Genomic DNA, 17450 nt, shown 5'->3' on the forward strand with positions numbered 1-17450 from the left:
AATTCTGCTAATGATTAAGGGGTCCTGGCATGCCTGGGACTACATGAATATATCACTGAAATAAAAAAAAATCTGTAAATGAATGGCTGAATAAACAGGGAAACTATTTATGTGCTATATATGTAAGTATGTATAGTTTTTGTAAAGTGCTTTTTTCTACTTTCCCTGTTTTCACAGTGTGAATCAACACGTTGCACATTTGTTTGATTTCCTTTTACTTGTCTGTACAGAATGTGATTTAAAAAAGTTATTTCTCCCTTCAAGATTATTTAACCTAATTCTAACAGTGTTGTTTCTTTTATTGTGTGACTGATTGAGAATGGCCCCGTTTGATGAACTGTTTGAAAAGGATTAGGTGTGTCACTGGAGGTGAGCTTTGAAGTTTCAAAAGACTCAAGTCACTCTTAACGCGCTCTTTTGTTTTTCAAGAAGATTTTCTTTGTGTAGCCCTGGTTGTCATATAGACCAGATCAGCCTCAAACTCAAAAGATCTGGCTGTCTCTGCATCTACAGTGCTACAAATAATAAAGTGCACCATCCCTACCTGACAAGTTTTTGTTTTTTAATATGCATTGGTGTTTTGCCTGGATGTGTATATTTATGAAGGTGTCAGAACTCCTGGGGCTGGAGTTACAAACAATGGTGAGCTGCCTGTGGATGCTGAACCCAGGTCCTCTGGAGTAGCCAATGGTCTTAACCACTGAGCCATCTCAACAGCCCCTAATTATTTTTGAATAAGTTACCTCGGTTGTGTTTTCTTAATTATTCTCAATGGAAAAGTAACTAATATAGATCATTTACATATTTGGGTGATTAAATGGTATATACATGAATTAAGTAGTTAAAGCATTCTGTAGGTAAAACAGTAACTAGGGCCAGCAAATGGTTCAGCAGGTAAAGGCGCCTGTCTTCCATCTTGACCACCTGAGTTCAGTCTCCAGGAACCACACAGTGTGAGGAGAGGACTGAAGGTTGCCTTTTGACTTTCAGTCATGTGTTGTAAGATGGGCATATGTACTCTCAGAAACACTAAGACTTATTTCTTGTCTTAAGAGTTTCTATAGTTGTGAAGAAACACCATGACCAAAATGCAAGTTGTGGAGGAAAGGGTTTATTTGTCTTACATTTCCATATCACTGTTCATCAGCAAAGAAAGTCAGGACAGAAACTCAAAAGGGCAGGAACCTGGAGACGGGAGCAGACATAGAGGCCAAAGAGGGGTACCGCTTACTGGCTTGCTTCTGGCTTGTTTGGCCTGCTTTCTTATAGAAGTCAGGACCACCAGCCCAGGGATGGTACCACTCACAATGGCAGCACCCTTCCCCTTTGGTTACTAATTAAGAAAATGTCCTACAGCCAGATTTTATGGAGGCACTTCCTCAGTTGAGGTTCCCTCCTGTCAGATAACTCTAGCCTGTCAACTCAAGATCAAACTAGCCAACAGAGCCCTTGAATAAAAAACTAGTTTGATATCCCAGATATGTCATGGCATATGCAGTCATCACCTAATATTCTGCCACCAGATAAAGCACTGCTGTGTAATGGTATTTATTGGGAATAAGTCATTTATCACCTAAATTTGCACCTGCCAAAAAACTGTATGTTAAAGAAAAACCAAAACAATGAGATAAACAATTTTGGTTGTTCCTCACAGAAATCAACTCATCTGAAGAAATAGGAATGTAATCCCCAATATGCCTCTTTCGCATAAACTTTGGGCTAAAGGCAGTTTGAAATAGCAAACACTAGGAAATCATCTCTATCCTTTTGTAGGTATAGGTTGTCCTTCACTGGAGACAACTCTAGTATGAGCCAAGAGACAGCACTTTACAGTATTACTATTATCCTTAATCAGATGACAAATGACTTAAACTGCATTCATCTCTGCACCTTTTATCAAGTTATATATAGTAATATGCCTTTAGTCTCGTGGACTTCTTATCTTTGTGCATGATACTAGGAATTGAGCCTAAGGACATCACATGCTTGGCATTTGGGAGAGTTGTATCTCCTGCCTGCCAGAACGCCTACTCTATTCTCACTGGACACAATCAGTACAGTTCACAAGTCATTAAAAACCATTTCATTTCTCATTCACCTTTTATTTTTAACTTAGTTTTACAATAAACAGAAAAGCTGATCATTAAAAAAATACCATAGCTGTCGATTTTTAAAATGAGGTTCATGTTTTAAAGCATTACCACTATATCCTGTAATTACATCCTTTATATACAAGAAGTGTGTGCAAAGTGCTATCAAACTATAAAGTAATTCTGATATCTGAGATACAAATGGTTGCCCTTAGGAGTTAGTTACACTTGGCTAAATGCAGTGAATCACAACTGGTTGTATCTTTGATTTTCGTTTTGTTTATATGCGAAAAAAAGCCATCACTTTATTATACCAACTTCTTTTGTAATTTAAAACAAAAAACTCTACAGGTCTATAGTTTTCTATAATCAGTTACTTTCTTGTTTTTTTTTTTCTTCTAAAAAGTAGAAGATAGATTTGAAAAAAAATTTTTGATTAGAAGCAAAAGATAGTGGGTCATTTTAGGCAAATCAAGTTGTGATAGACAATTTTTAAATGAAGTTACAGTTTTTAAAAATTTGTAAAGTCTAGGACAAGCAAATTATAATCTCATACTTTTGCTTTTCAAAGAACCCTATATTCTGAAGATGGATTTTTTTCCCTCTTATTGAAAATATTCAATACCTAATGCTAATGCTCTAGCATCATACAAATCAAGAACAAATTAAAATGTTTTACTATCCAAAGCTGGCCATGGTGGTACATGCCTGTGGTCCCAGAAACTGAAAAGTAGAGACAGGAACATCAGGTATTCAAGGTCATCTTTAGCTACACAGTGAGCTACCAACACTGTCTCAAAAGGGAAAGCAGAAAAGGACTTGCTATAAAAGATTTTAAATTAAATCTTCAATGCATAAAGTATATTACCTAACACAGGTTTTGGAAAGCACGCAAGGAATATTATTTTTCAAATATAGTCTCCCAGGATCTAAATCTTCCTTTTGTTCTAATGGCTAGAAGGAACTTAAGTTTCCATTAGTTAGGAATTCCTTAATTACATGGACATAGAGACTGTAGACTGAGTTCTTCTGACCCCAAGGAGAACTGAGGCACTAAGAGGTTAAGAATCCAGACTGTTGTTTACATTTGTTAGTTAAAACAGTATAAATAAATTTTCATTTTATTGCAAAGCACCCTATGAAGCAGACAGTAGATATCCTCACTTAAAGAAAAATGGTTACATAGTGTGTATAGTTGAATTAATATCTTATTAGCCGTCTGTAGGGCTGGGATCCACTTTTACACCTACATTATTCTTCACTTCCATCATCAAGCTAAGGCTGTTCAGTGAACCATTTGTAGAGAGTAAGCACATGACAAAGACAATGATTTTCTGGTTCCCCTGAGCAAGCCAGGGAAATCAAGCAACTTAATAAAGCCCAGTCTTCTGTGCAGACCACAAGAATGTAGAGAATTCTATCAGTTTTCTACTACATAGCTGACAGTTTAGTGACTGTTACAAAATTATTTTAACCTCATTTAAAAGCAACTCTTGTTTTTGCATTCTCGTGTTTAATTTAGAAAAGTAAAAATTATAAATTTTATCTCATAATTGTAGCTATGCCTTAGAGATGCAGCTTATATTTCTTATGGGAGAAAGTTAGGTAATAGTTACTGAACAATAATTAATAACTTAAAGTCCTTCAGGCTCAAAAAGAGTTAATCTACAGATGCTACTTAAAATCTAGTTAAGTTTGATTTTTCAAGTATCAACAATATTAGTCCTTAAAATATTACCATTTGTATAGTGCAAAGAATGTTTATGTATATAATCGAAACTACTGGACACAAAAGAAATGTAGTCATCACAAACTGAGATTTCCTTGTGAATTCCACTTCATTTCCAATCCAGCTCTTAGGTCATCCAGGTCCAGCAGTCTTCTTGAGTAAAAGGCCATTTCTTCAATTTAGTTTTCTTTAAAAAGAAAGTAAAAACCAATTTCCTGTAAGTATAAATGTAACCTGAATATGAAGCACATTCATACCAAAAAAATTAAGAACAAACAGCATTCAAATTCAAAATAAAACTGTAAAACTACAAATGATCATTATAAGGTTACTTCATGTGACTTGGTAGGAAAGATGTAATTTCGGGTAGTCAAATTATCAAATGTATTTATTTATTTACTGCCGATGTAGGACTAAGTCTAGGGCTTTTCACATGCAAGGATATGCGGTATACCAAGCTATAATAGCCCTCAAGCAGTTTCTGATAAATAATGTCAATTTATAGCTCTCCTTTTAACTTACAATTCTCAGACTTTTCTAAATGGCTGATATATATTTAACTGTAGATTGTCCCGAAGCTGTTTGTATTTTAATGTTAATTCCACTTCCCCAAGAAGGGCTGCCTAGTCTAGGGACTCCAACTGAACCTTCCCATTTTAATTAGTAAAATAAAGGAAATCCCGTGACTGGGTGGGGAAGTGAAGAGAAGGGAGGTCTAAGAGGTCAGAGGAAAAGAGGTCAGGGGAAGGCTGTCGCAGCATGGAGCTTCCCAAGGACCAGCTAGACCCAGGTGGAATCTATTGGTGTTAAATAGCTATGAACATTAAGGATTTTATAGATCTAATATCTCATGTAGAAGGGCGGTTTGTATCTTTGTCTATCTGATGCAATCTTGATGTGTAGAGGGTTTGTGGATTAAGAGTTGAATATATAAACCTGTATGAAAAGCTATCAGGCTGTAGAGTTATTGTGGGATTTTGGGATAGAGAAACACCCCAGGACAGAGGCAGAGAATAGGTGGTAGAAAAGGAAGTTACACGGACGAGTTGGGTGGTAGGGCAGCTCAGACCAGCCAGAGGAGTGTGCGGCTCCAACTAAAGTCGGGCCTGAGGAGTGAGACCTCAGGGCTGGTAAAGAGATAAACCCCTTATACTTTTTAATATTTACTGCAACAGTTAATACTTAGGGGATTTAATTCATAATTTTATGAAAATAAAAATATGAAACAATTTTAAAAACCATATTTTTCATATACTGGATCAAGGATTCGGAGATTAAATAAAGCAGGCCCCTAGCTCAGGTCAGTGATGGAGGAGCAACATACACCTCAAGATATGGCTATATGTGTAACAGTTTTATGAGGGTGGTCATGCTAGTTCAGAGCATGACAGTCAATACATGATTTGTAAAAGACTCCACTACTGGAAAGAATGTATATCAGATTCAGGATGCCAAGACACCTGGAATGCTCATCACGGATTTATTCCTTACCCTAGACATACGCATATGCAGCTCATTGGCAAAATATTTTTTAATTTATTTTTAGCTATGTGTTAAAGGGGAGTGGGAATGTGTATATGATCGCAGGTGTCCACAGAAGCTGAAAGAGGCATCAGATCCCCTGGAGATTGAGAGAGTTGTGACACACCACTAGGTACTGGGAACAAAACTAGGGCCCTCTAGTATGATGGTATGTGCTTTTAATAGCTGAATCACCTCTCCAAGGTGTACTATCTTAAGCACTCATTCCTTAATTTCTGTAGAAAACCTTTTATATATATTTTCTTGGCACGAGTGACATTTTAATTGATCAGGTTTTAAGTAACAGAGAATTTCTGTATCAGAAACAAAATGCCCATGGAAGAAAACTGAAATGCTGACAAGGACATGTGGGTGGTTCTGAAGAAAACTGCTTGAAAAGGCATAGCAGGGATGTTGGCTGTGGGAACTAAATACTCGAACAGTTCCCCCACACTTACCAAGGACCACATGATGTATACTGCTACACAAGATCCTTTTGGAAAGCAGCAAACAGTTCAGTCCCTGGACTCCTAATCTTCCAAAGTTTAAATAAATATCAATAAAGACCTTCAAAACTTCAGACTGTTCTTCAAGTTTTTAATGGAGTCTGTTCAATAATATTTTTATTTTCCTAGCAGAGACTAAGCAAGAACTCTAGGAAATGTGTTAAAAAAGAAATCTATAGCTGTCGCTCTTTAGATCACATGCAAGAAGTAACTGCAACTCTTTTCCTCTGAATTTTTACTCTCTACCAAAATAAGCAAAACAGCAAATCACAAGACCTAGACACCTTTCTTTCACACATTCTTTTCCAAACTATGGTCACTATTTTTTTCACCATAAGATTAAAAATTACCAGATTAAGACCTGACCCCCTCCCTGTACCCTTCCCACACTTAACCCCAGGCCATGCCTGCCCAAAAACCAAGTCAGCTGCCCCGACACATAAATTCTCTTTTCTGTTCCCCCAGTCTTGTCCCTGGCAGTGCAACAGAACACCAGCTGCAACCTTCCCTTACCCCTCTCCACGTCTCCTACGGGTCCCCTGGACCATCCCTTCCTAACCTATCTCTCTTGACTGGTTACTTTGTCCCTGATCCCGACTCCAGCAGGTACACCCTGCTAACCCAAGGTCAGCTCCTTCCAGGACAATAAGTGGGCAGAAGACAGAGCCACACATCTCCTAAACTCATATCCAATCCCCCATATCTCATCCGAAGCTCTGAGGCTAGAAGTCTGCCTTGGTCTCCCTTTCAACTCTGACTCCATCCACAATGGATAACAAGACCTCCTCCAACCTTCCTTCTCCCAACTCATACCTCTTATAATAGCTCCAAATGAACAGCCATTCCCTATGAACACACCAGAGAAACAAGCTGTGAAAACATGCAATGTATAGCCATTACTCTGTCTGCAAACCCACAGAGGGAATAAAAACAAAGGACAAAAGACCCATCTAACAAGACAAATCCAGAAATCAGCACCTAGACCTTTTTATACTATCCTAAAAATGATTTTTTTGAACAAAAATCAAAAACAGTCCAATCAATGTCTCCACAAGAGCCCAGCTATCCTACCATACCAGACCCTAAATCTTCCAGCAGAGGTGAAACACAAAGAAAAAGACCTTAAGACCAACTATGTGAAAGTAGAAAAGGTCCTGAAAGAAACCCAGGAAAACACAAACAATTAAAGAAAATCAATAAATACCTCAAAAAAAGCCAAGAAAATACAAACAGTTGAAGGAAATAAATAGGACTATTCAAGACCCGGAAATAGAGTCAATAAAGAAAACAGAAACTGGGGTAATTCTGGAAATGAAAAATTTAATATTTCAAACAGGAACCACAGAGGCAAGCTTTACCAAGAGAACAGAAGAAAGAATCTTGGGTGTTGAAGATACTATAGAAGAAATGGATAGATCAATCAAACTATTAAATCTAAAAGTTCCTGACACAAAACATCCAGGAAATATGGGAAACTAATAAAAAGAGTAACAAAACCTAATAATAATAGGAACAGAGAAAGGAGAGAAAACCTATCTCAAAGGCCCAGAAAATGTTTTTAACAAAATCATAAATTTTTTTTCCTAACCTAAAGGTATCTATGAAGGCACAAGAAATATATAGAGCACCAAACAGACTGGACCAGAAAAGGAAGTCCCCTCACCACATAATTATTAAAATACCAAATACACCGAATATTCAAAGCTGCAAGGTTTTTTCCAGCTTCTCGCTATTACAAACAAGGCTGCTATGAACATGGTGGAGCATGTGTCTCTGTTATATATTGGAGCATCTTTTGGGTATATGCCCAGGAGTGGTATAGCTGGATACTCAGTACTACATCCAATTTTCTGAGGAACTGCCAGTCTAGTTTCCAGAGTGGTCCTACCAGCTTGCAATCCTACCAACAATGAAGGAGTGTTCCTCTTTCTCCACATGCTCACCAGTATCTTCTGTCCTGAGGTTTTGATCTTAGCCATTCTGACTGGTGTGAACTGGAACCTCAGGGTTCTTTTGATTTGCATTTCCATGATGACTAAGGATGTTGAACATTTCTTTAGGTGCTTCTGAGCCATTCAGTATTCCTCAGTTGAGAATTTTTTGTCTAGCTCTGTCCCCCATTTTTTAATAGGGTTATTTGACTCTCTTGGGTATAACTTCTTGAGTTCTTTGTATATACTGGATATTAGCCCTCTATCGGATATAGGATTAGTAAAAATCTTTTCCCAATCTGTTGCTTGCCATTTTGTCCTATTGACAATGTCCTTTGTCTTACAGAAGCTTTGCAGTTTGAGGAATGGATACAGAAAATGTGGTACATTTACACAATAAAGTACTACTCAGCTATTAAAAACAATGACTTTATGAAATTCTTAGGCAAATGGATGGAGCTAGAAAATATCCTGAGGAAAGTAACCCAATCACAAAAGAACACACATGGTACGCACTCACTAATAAGTGAATATTAGCCCAAAAGCTTGGATTACCCAAGATACAACCCACAAACCTCATGAAGCTCAAGAAGTTGGAAAACCAAAGAGGGAATACTTCAGTCCTTAAAAAGGGGAACAAAGGATTCATATGAGGAAATACAGAGACAAATTTTGGAGCAGAGACTGAAGGAAGGGCCATCCAAAGACTGCAGAGATCCATCCCATATAGTGTCACCAAACCCAGACAATATTGTGGTGCCAAGAAGTGCACACTGACAGGGCCTGAGAAATACAGAGTCAAATGCTGCTCTCAATCAACCACTGGACTAAGAATGGGGTCCCGATTGGAGGAATTAAGGACTGAAGGAGCTGAAGGGGTTTGCAACCCCACAGGAAGAACAACAATATCAATCAACCAGAGCTCCCAGAGACTAAACCACTAACCAAAGAGCACACATGAAGGACCCATGGCTCCGGCTGCATATGTAGCAGAGGATGGCCTTATCAGGCAGAGGAAAGGTCCTTGGCCCTGTGAAGGCTCAATACCCCAGTGTAGGGGAATGTTATGGTGGGGATACTAGAGGGAGTGGTTGGGAGTGGAAATACTCTCATAGAGGCAGGGGTAGGGGGGGATGGAATAGGGGGATTCCAGAGGGGAAACTGGGAAAGGTAATAACATTTGAAAGGTAAGTAAAGAAAATATTAAAAAATAAATAAATAGAAAAATAAAAAGATAAATTCAAGTGCTAAAAAAAAAAAAAAAAAAAACTATAAGGGAAAATAAAGGCCAAGTAACATGTAGGCCTATTAGAGTTACACCTTACTTCTCAATGGAAATTCTAACAACCAGGAGGGCCTGGACAGTTGTGCTGTAGAACTCTAAATGACCACAGATACCAGCTCAGACTACGATACTCAGCAAAACTTTTAGTAACCATAGAAGGAAAAAATTAGATATTATACAATAAAGCCAAATTTAAACAGTAATCAAGCCTTACACAAGGTGCTAGAAGGAAAACTCTAATGTAAGGAGGTACATAAAGGAAATAAATAATTGCATACCAGCAAAATCAAAAGGGAAACAACATACCAGCAACAACAAAAACAACCACTACCAACAACAAAATAAGTATAAACAATCATTAATCACTGATATCTCTCAACATTAATAGTCCTAATTACCAAATGTAAAGAGACAGAAACTAACACAATGAATGCAGAAACGGGATCCATCCTTCTGCTGCATATAAGAAAAACACCTTAACATCAAAGATAGACATTACTTCTGAGTAAAAGGTTGGAAAAAGATGTTCAAAACAAATAGACCTAAGAAGCAAGTAACCATTTTAATATCTACCAAAACTAATCAGAAATGGGAGAGGACACTACATACTCATCATAAGAAAAATTCAGCAATATGACATTTTAATTTTTAATATCTATGCTTCCAATACAAGGGCACTCATTTGTTTAAAAAAAAAAAAACACTACAGCTTAAAATCACATATTGACTCACACTTATATTGGGATACTTCAATAACCAACTTTCATTAATGTTCAACAGGTCATACATACTTAACAGAACTCTTAAACTAAAAAGAAATACTGAAACTAACAGATGTTATAAACCAAATGAACCTAACAGATATTTACAGATCATTTCACCCAAACCCAAAAGATTATACCTTCTCAGCACCTCACATAACTCCCTCCAAAACTAACCACATACTCATACATAAAACAAGTCTCAACAGATACAAGAAAATTGAAATAACTCCATGTTTCATATCAGAGTAACGATGGATATCAACAATAGAAACAACAGGAAGCTTACAAACTCATTGAAACTGAACAACTTTCTACTCAATTAAAAAAAAATGGGTCAAGACAGAAAAAAATAAATTTATAGAATTTAATAAAAATAAAGGTACAACATACCAAACATAAGGGATATAGTGAAAGTGGTTCTAAGAGACAAGTTCACAGCACTGTATCTACAAGTGCCTGGACAAGCCTGCACTCCCACCAGCAATGGAATAGTGTTCTCCTTGCTCCATATCCTTGCCAACATGAGCTGCCACTTAAGTTTCTGATCTTAGCTATTTTATCAGGTGTAAAATATAATCTCAATGTAGTTTTGATTTGCATTTCCATAATGGCTAAAGAAAGTGAACATTTATTTGTTTCTCATTCGAGATTCCTCTATTGAGAATTCTGTTTAGACCTGTTCCCTATGTGGGGTTAGGGGCCTAGGGCAATGTGGCACAGAATGTTGGGGAATAGGTAACCAATGTCTGATTTGATCTAAGGCCTACTCCTTAAAAAAGAATCCATACTTGACACTGCTTAGAGAACAGTAACAAGTACAAGAGACTAGTTAGCTCAGAAGTCTAGAGTAAAACCACATACTACTAATGGTCTACAAGGAGAAAAGAAAACCAATATAACAATTCCCAATGATTCTGCTATACTAATAGTTCAGTGCCTTATCTAGTCATCATCAGAGAGGCTTCCCTCTGGCAGCAGAAGGAACAGATGCAAAGACCCACAGCCAGACATGATTTTCAGAAAGAGTCTATATTGGAGGTCTCTCAACCGCTTCCCTCTGAGCTCAAGGAATGCTGTGGAAGATCACAAGGCAGAAAGACCATAAGAGCTACAGAGGGCAGGGTTACCAGGAGAAAAAAGTCCTATAAATGAAGTAAGCGAGGTGCATATGAGCTCACAGACTGAAGCAGCAAGCACAGGGTCTACATGGGTCTGCACCAGTAGGTCCTCTGGTCCCTTCAGCTTAGTTTTCCTATGGGACTCCTGACTGTGAGAATGAGTGGGTCTCTAACTCTTGTGCCTGCTTTAGGGACTCTTCTTCCTGTTGAGTTGTCATGTCAACTTCAATATGATCATTTTCTGCTTCATCTTATTATATTCTATTTCTTCCTGTTTGGTATTATCTCTTAGAAGCCTGTTCTTTTCTAAGGAGAGGCAGAAAGGGAGTGGATCTGTAAGGGAGGGAAGGTTGGGAGGATTAGAGGGAGGGGAAACTATAATCAGGATATTAAAAACAAATCTATTTTCAATTCAAAAAAAGTAAAATTTAGAAAAATAATGCCCAGTTAAGGTACCTAAATCCCCTCAAGCATGAGATTCATTTAGTTATCAAACTTAGTTCTGCCCCCACCAGGATCATTGGCCACATACATAAGTAAACTGTTTACATGCCTCACTAAAACACATTACTCAACACTCTGCATTAGAAAGACAGCTTAACATGAAAAACTCAATAAGGCAGAAAACTTTATTATTATTTCTCTATCTCTGAACAATTAAAGGGGCACTTAGAAGAAACAGTAAGCCTCCTTTACCAGAGTTCTGCTAGCAGTGATATACTAAGGCAAATGAATTGCTGAATTCATGTTATAAAAATACTCCAATCTCCAAAAGGGTCTGGTAGTGCAGGCCTATAATCCCAGCACTTGGAAGGCAACTACTGAACTACTGAAAGTTCAAGGTTAGCCTAAGCACAAGCCAGCCTAGGTTAAAGAAAAGAAAAAACCAAATATTCCAATTTTCCATAACTACTAAAACAATTTTTCTTCCTTATGTAACTGGCTTGCCTGGAACTCCTGCTCCTCCTGTGTCCACCCCACAACTGCTGAGATGGATTGTCATGCCTGGATATGTCATTTGTTTCTTAGCCCTTCCTGACAAGCTGCTTTAATCTTAAATAAAATATTATTATTGTTCTATGTCAAACTTCTCAACTAGTTTCATTTTCTCTATTTTCTGTATATGTGTGCACATTGAGGGGAGCTGCATGTGTGTATATGTTCATATGTATATAGGTGCATGTTGTGTATCCTGATGGCATGTAGAAGCCATAGGTCAACTGCGGGTGTCATTCTTAAAGCACTGGTTCTCAGCCTTCCTAATGCTATGGCATATTGAGAACTGCTGCCTTAGTGGCTCTCCATGGTTTAGAACACTGGTTCTCAGCCTGTAGGTCACAACACCTTTGAAGTTCAACCAATCCTTTCACAGAGGTCACCTAAGTCCATTGGAAAATACAGATATTTATACTAAGATTTATAACAGCAGCAAAAGTACAGAAATAGCAACAAAATAATATTACGGTTTGGAGGAACTGTATTAAAGGGTCAGAGCATTAGGGGGTTTGAGGATCATTATTTTAAAGGGAGAGCAGTGAAACTCAAGTAGGCAGGCTGACTGGCTCCTGATCAGCATGGATCAGCCTCTTTACCAATGACACTACAAGCATGAACAGCCATGCCCAGCTATGTTCTGTAGGTACTGAAATTTTAACTCATATATCCATAGCCCCTAACTGCTGGTTTTCTACCAAAAAAAAGAAAGAAAATGAAAAGAAGTTTTGGGGGGCTAAAGATACATCTCAGCGGTAGACTGTTTGCCTACTATGAGGTGCCAGGGTTCAATACCTAATATACCCCAAATAAAAATAAAAATAAAAAAATAAAAAGTAGAGTTGAGCAGGGTATGGTGGCCCATGCCTTTAATCCCAACACTAAGGAAACAGAGACAGATGGATCTCTGTGAGTTCCAGGCTGGTCTATAAAGTGCATTCCAAGACAGCCAGGGCTATTACACAGAGAAACCCCATCTTAGAAACCTAAAGGGAGGAGTGGAACTCATATGAGTATTATAGAAGTGATTCAAATTATTGTCTGTGTCTTCAAAAAGCACGCTTATGAAGAGATTATAGAGGTGCAGGTGCTATCAAAACACTAACTGCTATTTCTGAAATTCTACTAAAGCTATTTCTAAATAAACAGCCTTTAAAAGCATATTTTCATTAGTCATAAAACTTAAAAAGCATATAGTCATTGCCATGTTATATAAATTAAAGGTGTACAAATTCATCACATATTTGAGTGAAAAATTGTTCATCTTTTTGAGTATCTAGAAATGCACAGATATCTTCTCCAAGGTAGTTCTGGTGTCAGGATTAGCAGATATTCAAATTCAAAATGCAGCTATAAAGTGGACCTATCTCTTTAATTACCACTGCAAAGTATGTCTACTACAAGTTATAAGACTGCATGCACTATTCCAAGTAGAAAAGTAGAGTGTTACCTTCTCCTTCTTTGATAATACAAATGCACCAACCACTGAGCAATAAAAGGCCATATAATAGCAAAGGCTAATGCACCAGGGGACATCTCAAAGGGCCACCAAGATGGTCTCTGAGAAAATAAGATAAGCTTGTCATTTATCTCTTAAATACCACATGGAAAAACTTGAAAAACATTTTTAATATATAATTCAAAAAATTAAAACTAATAACAACAAACCTCTCCTCTGACATTATTCTATGCTCACTAAGCAGACCTCTAAGACTTAAACAAACACATTCAATTTTTTAATTGTAGGAAATACATTTATTACAGAATAAAGTAAAACATTTTCAAGGGAAAAAATGGGCAAAAGCTAAAGGGGCCACAGCTCCAAATATATTTTTTGCTTCAACACTCTAAAGGATAGATTTCATATTAATGATTTAAGTATCTCATAAAATCTAAATATCTTATAGTTCATATAGTTTTATGCCAAAAAAAAAACTATGAAAAATGGATCCGTCTATGGAGAAATAAGATCTGAGATAACCCAACTTGAAAACACATCAAATTCCACAATTTTCTACTACAAACAAACAGATACAATTCTTGGTCTAGTATGCCTGATATTTTTCTCTGTGCTTATTTGCATTTTATTAAATCTAACTATCGTGCTATTAAAAAAAAAAGACCTCTTACCTGTGAGGAAGGCTGATTACTTGTCTGCAATGATAACTTTGCCTTGAAATAAAAACAAAAAGTAACAGCTTTGAAGGAATGAAAAACTGTGTAATTTTGGAGTTTTCGTTTGTGTCTATTTTGAGAAAGGATCTCTGACCCAGGCTGGCTCTATAACTCCCAATATAAGTCAAAATGACGTTTTAATCCTCGTTGCCTCCCTGTGCTGGTCTACCAGCTCCCCCCGACACACACACCACAGAGATACACTCACACCACACACACACACACCACATAGACACCACCAAGTACACACCCATACAGCACACAGACACCACACACACCAGACACAGACACACATACACACAGTACAGACACCACACACAACAGACACACACACACACAACAGATACCACACACTACACACACACATATTCACAGAACACAGACAACACACACAACAGACACACACACATACACACACACACAACACAGACACCACACACACACATATACCTTATTTATGCAGTATTGGTAATCAAACCCCAGGACTTCATGCTTGCTAGGCAAGCAAGCTCTCTACCAACTAAGCTAAAACTGTAGTCCCATATAACATTTTTCTAGTTACAATTTTTAAAGTAAGAATAAATAGCTTGTTTTCTCATTCTTTTTTGTGCTAAATTTAGATTACACTAAAGCCTACACTGACCACAGGTGTCGGGGTTGGGATTGGATGTACAACAGGGTGTCTCATGTCTGTAATCACAGTGTTAGAGAAGTAGAGGCAGAAAGGGTCAGAAGTTCATGGTCAGTTACACTGGGAGTTGTAGGAACAGTGTGGTTCCTAAACAACCTGTATGGCTTGCAAATACCTTATATTTTTTTATATACTTTACAGTATATAAAATTATAAAAATAAAAACCTCAAATCTATGTTTGAGATACAGTTCAACTGGTAAAGTTTTTACTCAGAAATGTAAAATTCACTTGTATTTAATCCCCTGAACCACATAAACCAAGAGTTGATTCCCCTTTAATCCCTGAACTCAGGAGATAAAGACTGGATGAGCAGATAAGGTCATCCTTGACTACACTGAGGTCATCACAGGATATATGAGACACTACTTCCAAATTCTTTTCTCAATTTTATTCTTTTTAAAAATTTATTCTTTCCATGACTTTATTTTATATATGTATATATAATTTCATATATTTATAGTATTTTTATCTAAATTCTTCTTTTAGACTTATCAGCTCTTTAACTTTACTTAATCTACTTTCCATACAAACCATCAATTTGCAAGCATATCTGAGAACTGCAGCCTTAATATCAATCAAATGACTATAAATAATACCCATGCTGTCTCTGTGACCCCACAATATGTACTATGAGAAACAAATGACATTTAAGAGATATCATTAAGAGATATGATCTAAATTAAGCAAAAACTTTTTAACTAATTTAGGAAATTGAGATTTCAATTTAGCTCATTTCAAAGACAAGTTCAATTAGATTATGAACTAAAAACATTACTCCGCCTTCTCCATTTACTATAATTTTAGAGAAAAAGAAAGATCAATGAGATCATTCAAGAGAAGACACCATGGTGAGAAATCAATGTGAAACTGACCTGGAAACTTATTCCCTGCCGGCTAACTTTCACAGTCCCAGCATATGACATACCAGCCACAAGGGAGAAAAGCGTCAATCCTGGATGCTGCATACACAATGCTGGCATGACAGGAAGACGTAACCTCTGATGCAATAGCAGCATGACTGCCAAGAGGTAACAAACACTTCCTAAATCTATTTGAGGCCTATTACACAGGAGGCTAATTATATCTGATACTATAAACCTGGCCAAAAGCCCATAGCTGGGAAGGTCACAGACCTAGGGAGGAACATCGTACTGTTGTTTCACTAAATGGACTGTCCAAATGATTTCTAAGTATCTGTTTTATACATAGATTAGTGCTGGTCTCAATCTTAACTAGAGAAACTTCCTCTATGGTAGGGTACAAATGCTAATAACTACTCAAAGTACTGAGAATAATTCATCCCTAAATGGCACATCTATATCACCCCTTACTCCTCAGGGTCTCTTTGAGTAAAAGAATGCAAGAGGAGTCAGAATAATGCTATGAACTGCTGTCTTCAAGATAAGACTTGACTGCTGTACTCATGAACTCATAGCAACAATGGCTGTTACATGCCCAATGCCTGGGTAAGATTAAGCCAGCCAAATTTCTAGCATGAATGGGAGAGGTGCTAGTGGATTTCCACTTCATAGAGGGAATTGATACTTCAAGGGCTCTTTGAGGATGTGGTAAGTACTCATGACGGCTCCATGCCCTTGTGCACACAGACAGCACTAATTGGATCCAGTAGCTATGTTTAAATAGAAAGAAGGCCATGGTGGTGCTGGAGAAGCACAAGCAGAGAGACCACAGTTTGAGGACAGCCTGGGCTGCAGCTTAAGGCATAGTGGGAAATACTTTTAAATCCCAGCACTTGGGAGATACTTGGCAGGTACATCCATATGAGTTCCAGAACAGCCAAAGCTACACAAAGAAATCCTATCTCAAAACCACACCCCTCCAAAAATGAAAAAGAAAGAAGAAATGTTAGGGGCCAGAGAAATGGCTCCATGGTTTCTGCTCTTCAAGCACCTTTATCAGGTTTATTCATTAGAAGAATAGCAATTTGTATAAGAAAAAGTTCAACACCCTAGGATGTCTGTGTTTTTCTTAGGCTTTTGTAAGTGACTGGATAGTGTCTTTTCTTCTTTTTTGTGGTCTAGGATTTAGATACAGGACCTGGAAAATGCTAGGAAAACACTGCAACACCAAGCAGTTCCTTGAGTCTCTACTGTACTTTGTTTTACAGGGTTCAATTTTTTCTCTTCTATTGAAAATAAAATTTTTTCTAACATAATATATCTTAATTACAATTTCCCTTCCCTCCACTCCTTCCAGCTCCTTTCCATTCCCCTCCCCTCTCTTCAGATCCATTAGCTTTCTGTTTCATTAGAAGAGAACGGGCTTCTAAAGAAAAATTAAAAATATAACAAAATATAAGACAAAAGAAAAACAATTGTATCAGAGTTGGACAAGACAAGCAGAAGAAAAAGAAGAAAAAGAGAAGGCAGAAGAGTTAGAGACCCATTCAGGAATCTCAAGGATTTAACACCCTTGGATCATACAGAGCCAGAAGATAGTAAAGGTCAAGATGTTACGACTCTACATTGATCTCTGGTCTCTGGTTTTAATTTTTTTACATTAAAACTAACTTACCCTAAATAATTAGCAATTTAATATCTTCTCTCTAGCTAGCACAATACCTTTCTTTTTTGTTTTTGAAACAATCTTTCTACATAGCCCTGGCTGTCCAGGAACTGTCTATG

At 37.3% G+C, this 17450-nt stretch overlaps 1 protein-coding gene across 8 annotated transcripts in view; it reads right to left on the minus strand.

Moving 5' to 3' along the window:
* Positions 1–1108: 1108 nt before the first annotated feature.
* The window catches only part of ACBD5 (acyl-CoA binding domain containing 5), a gene marked incomplete at its 3' end in the record, with an annotated part of 46081 nt that continues 29739 nt past the window's right edge, over positions 1109–17450 (minus strand). For 4 of the 8 annotated variants that reach the window (XM_080918442.1, XM_080918439.1, XM_080918436.1 and 1 more), the window contains exons 11-13: positions 14068–14109; positions 13388–13497; positions 1109–4006 (exon numbers count right to left, since the gene is read on the minus strand). In XM_080918442.1, the coding sequence (XP_080774568.1) occupies positions 3994–4006; positions 13388–13497; positions 14068–14109 (165 nt within the window). Of the gene's footprint in view, positions 4007–13383; positions 13498–14067; positions 14110–17450 lie in introns of those variants that run through there. The other 4 variants (XM_080918441.1, XM_080918440.1, XM_080918438.1 and 1 more) reach the window with 1 other exon arrangement.

This window comes from Micromys minutus, assembly GCF_963924665.1.
Source record: "Micromys minutus genome assembly, chromosome: 6".
Lineage (NCBI taxonomy): Eukaryota > Metazoa > Chordata > Mammalia > Rodentia > Muridae > Micromys > Micromys minutus.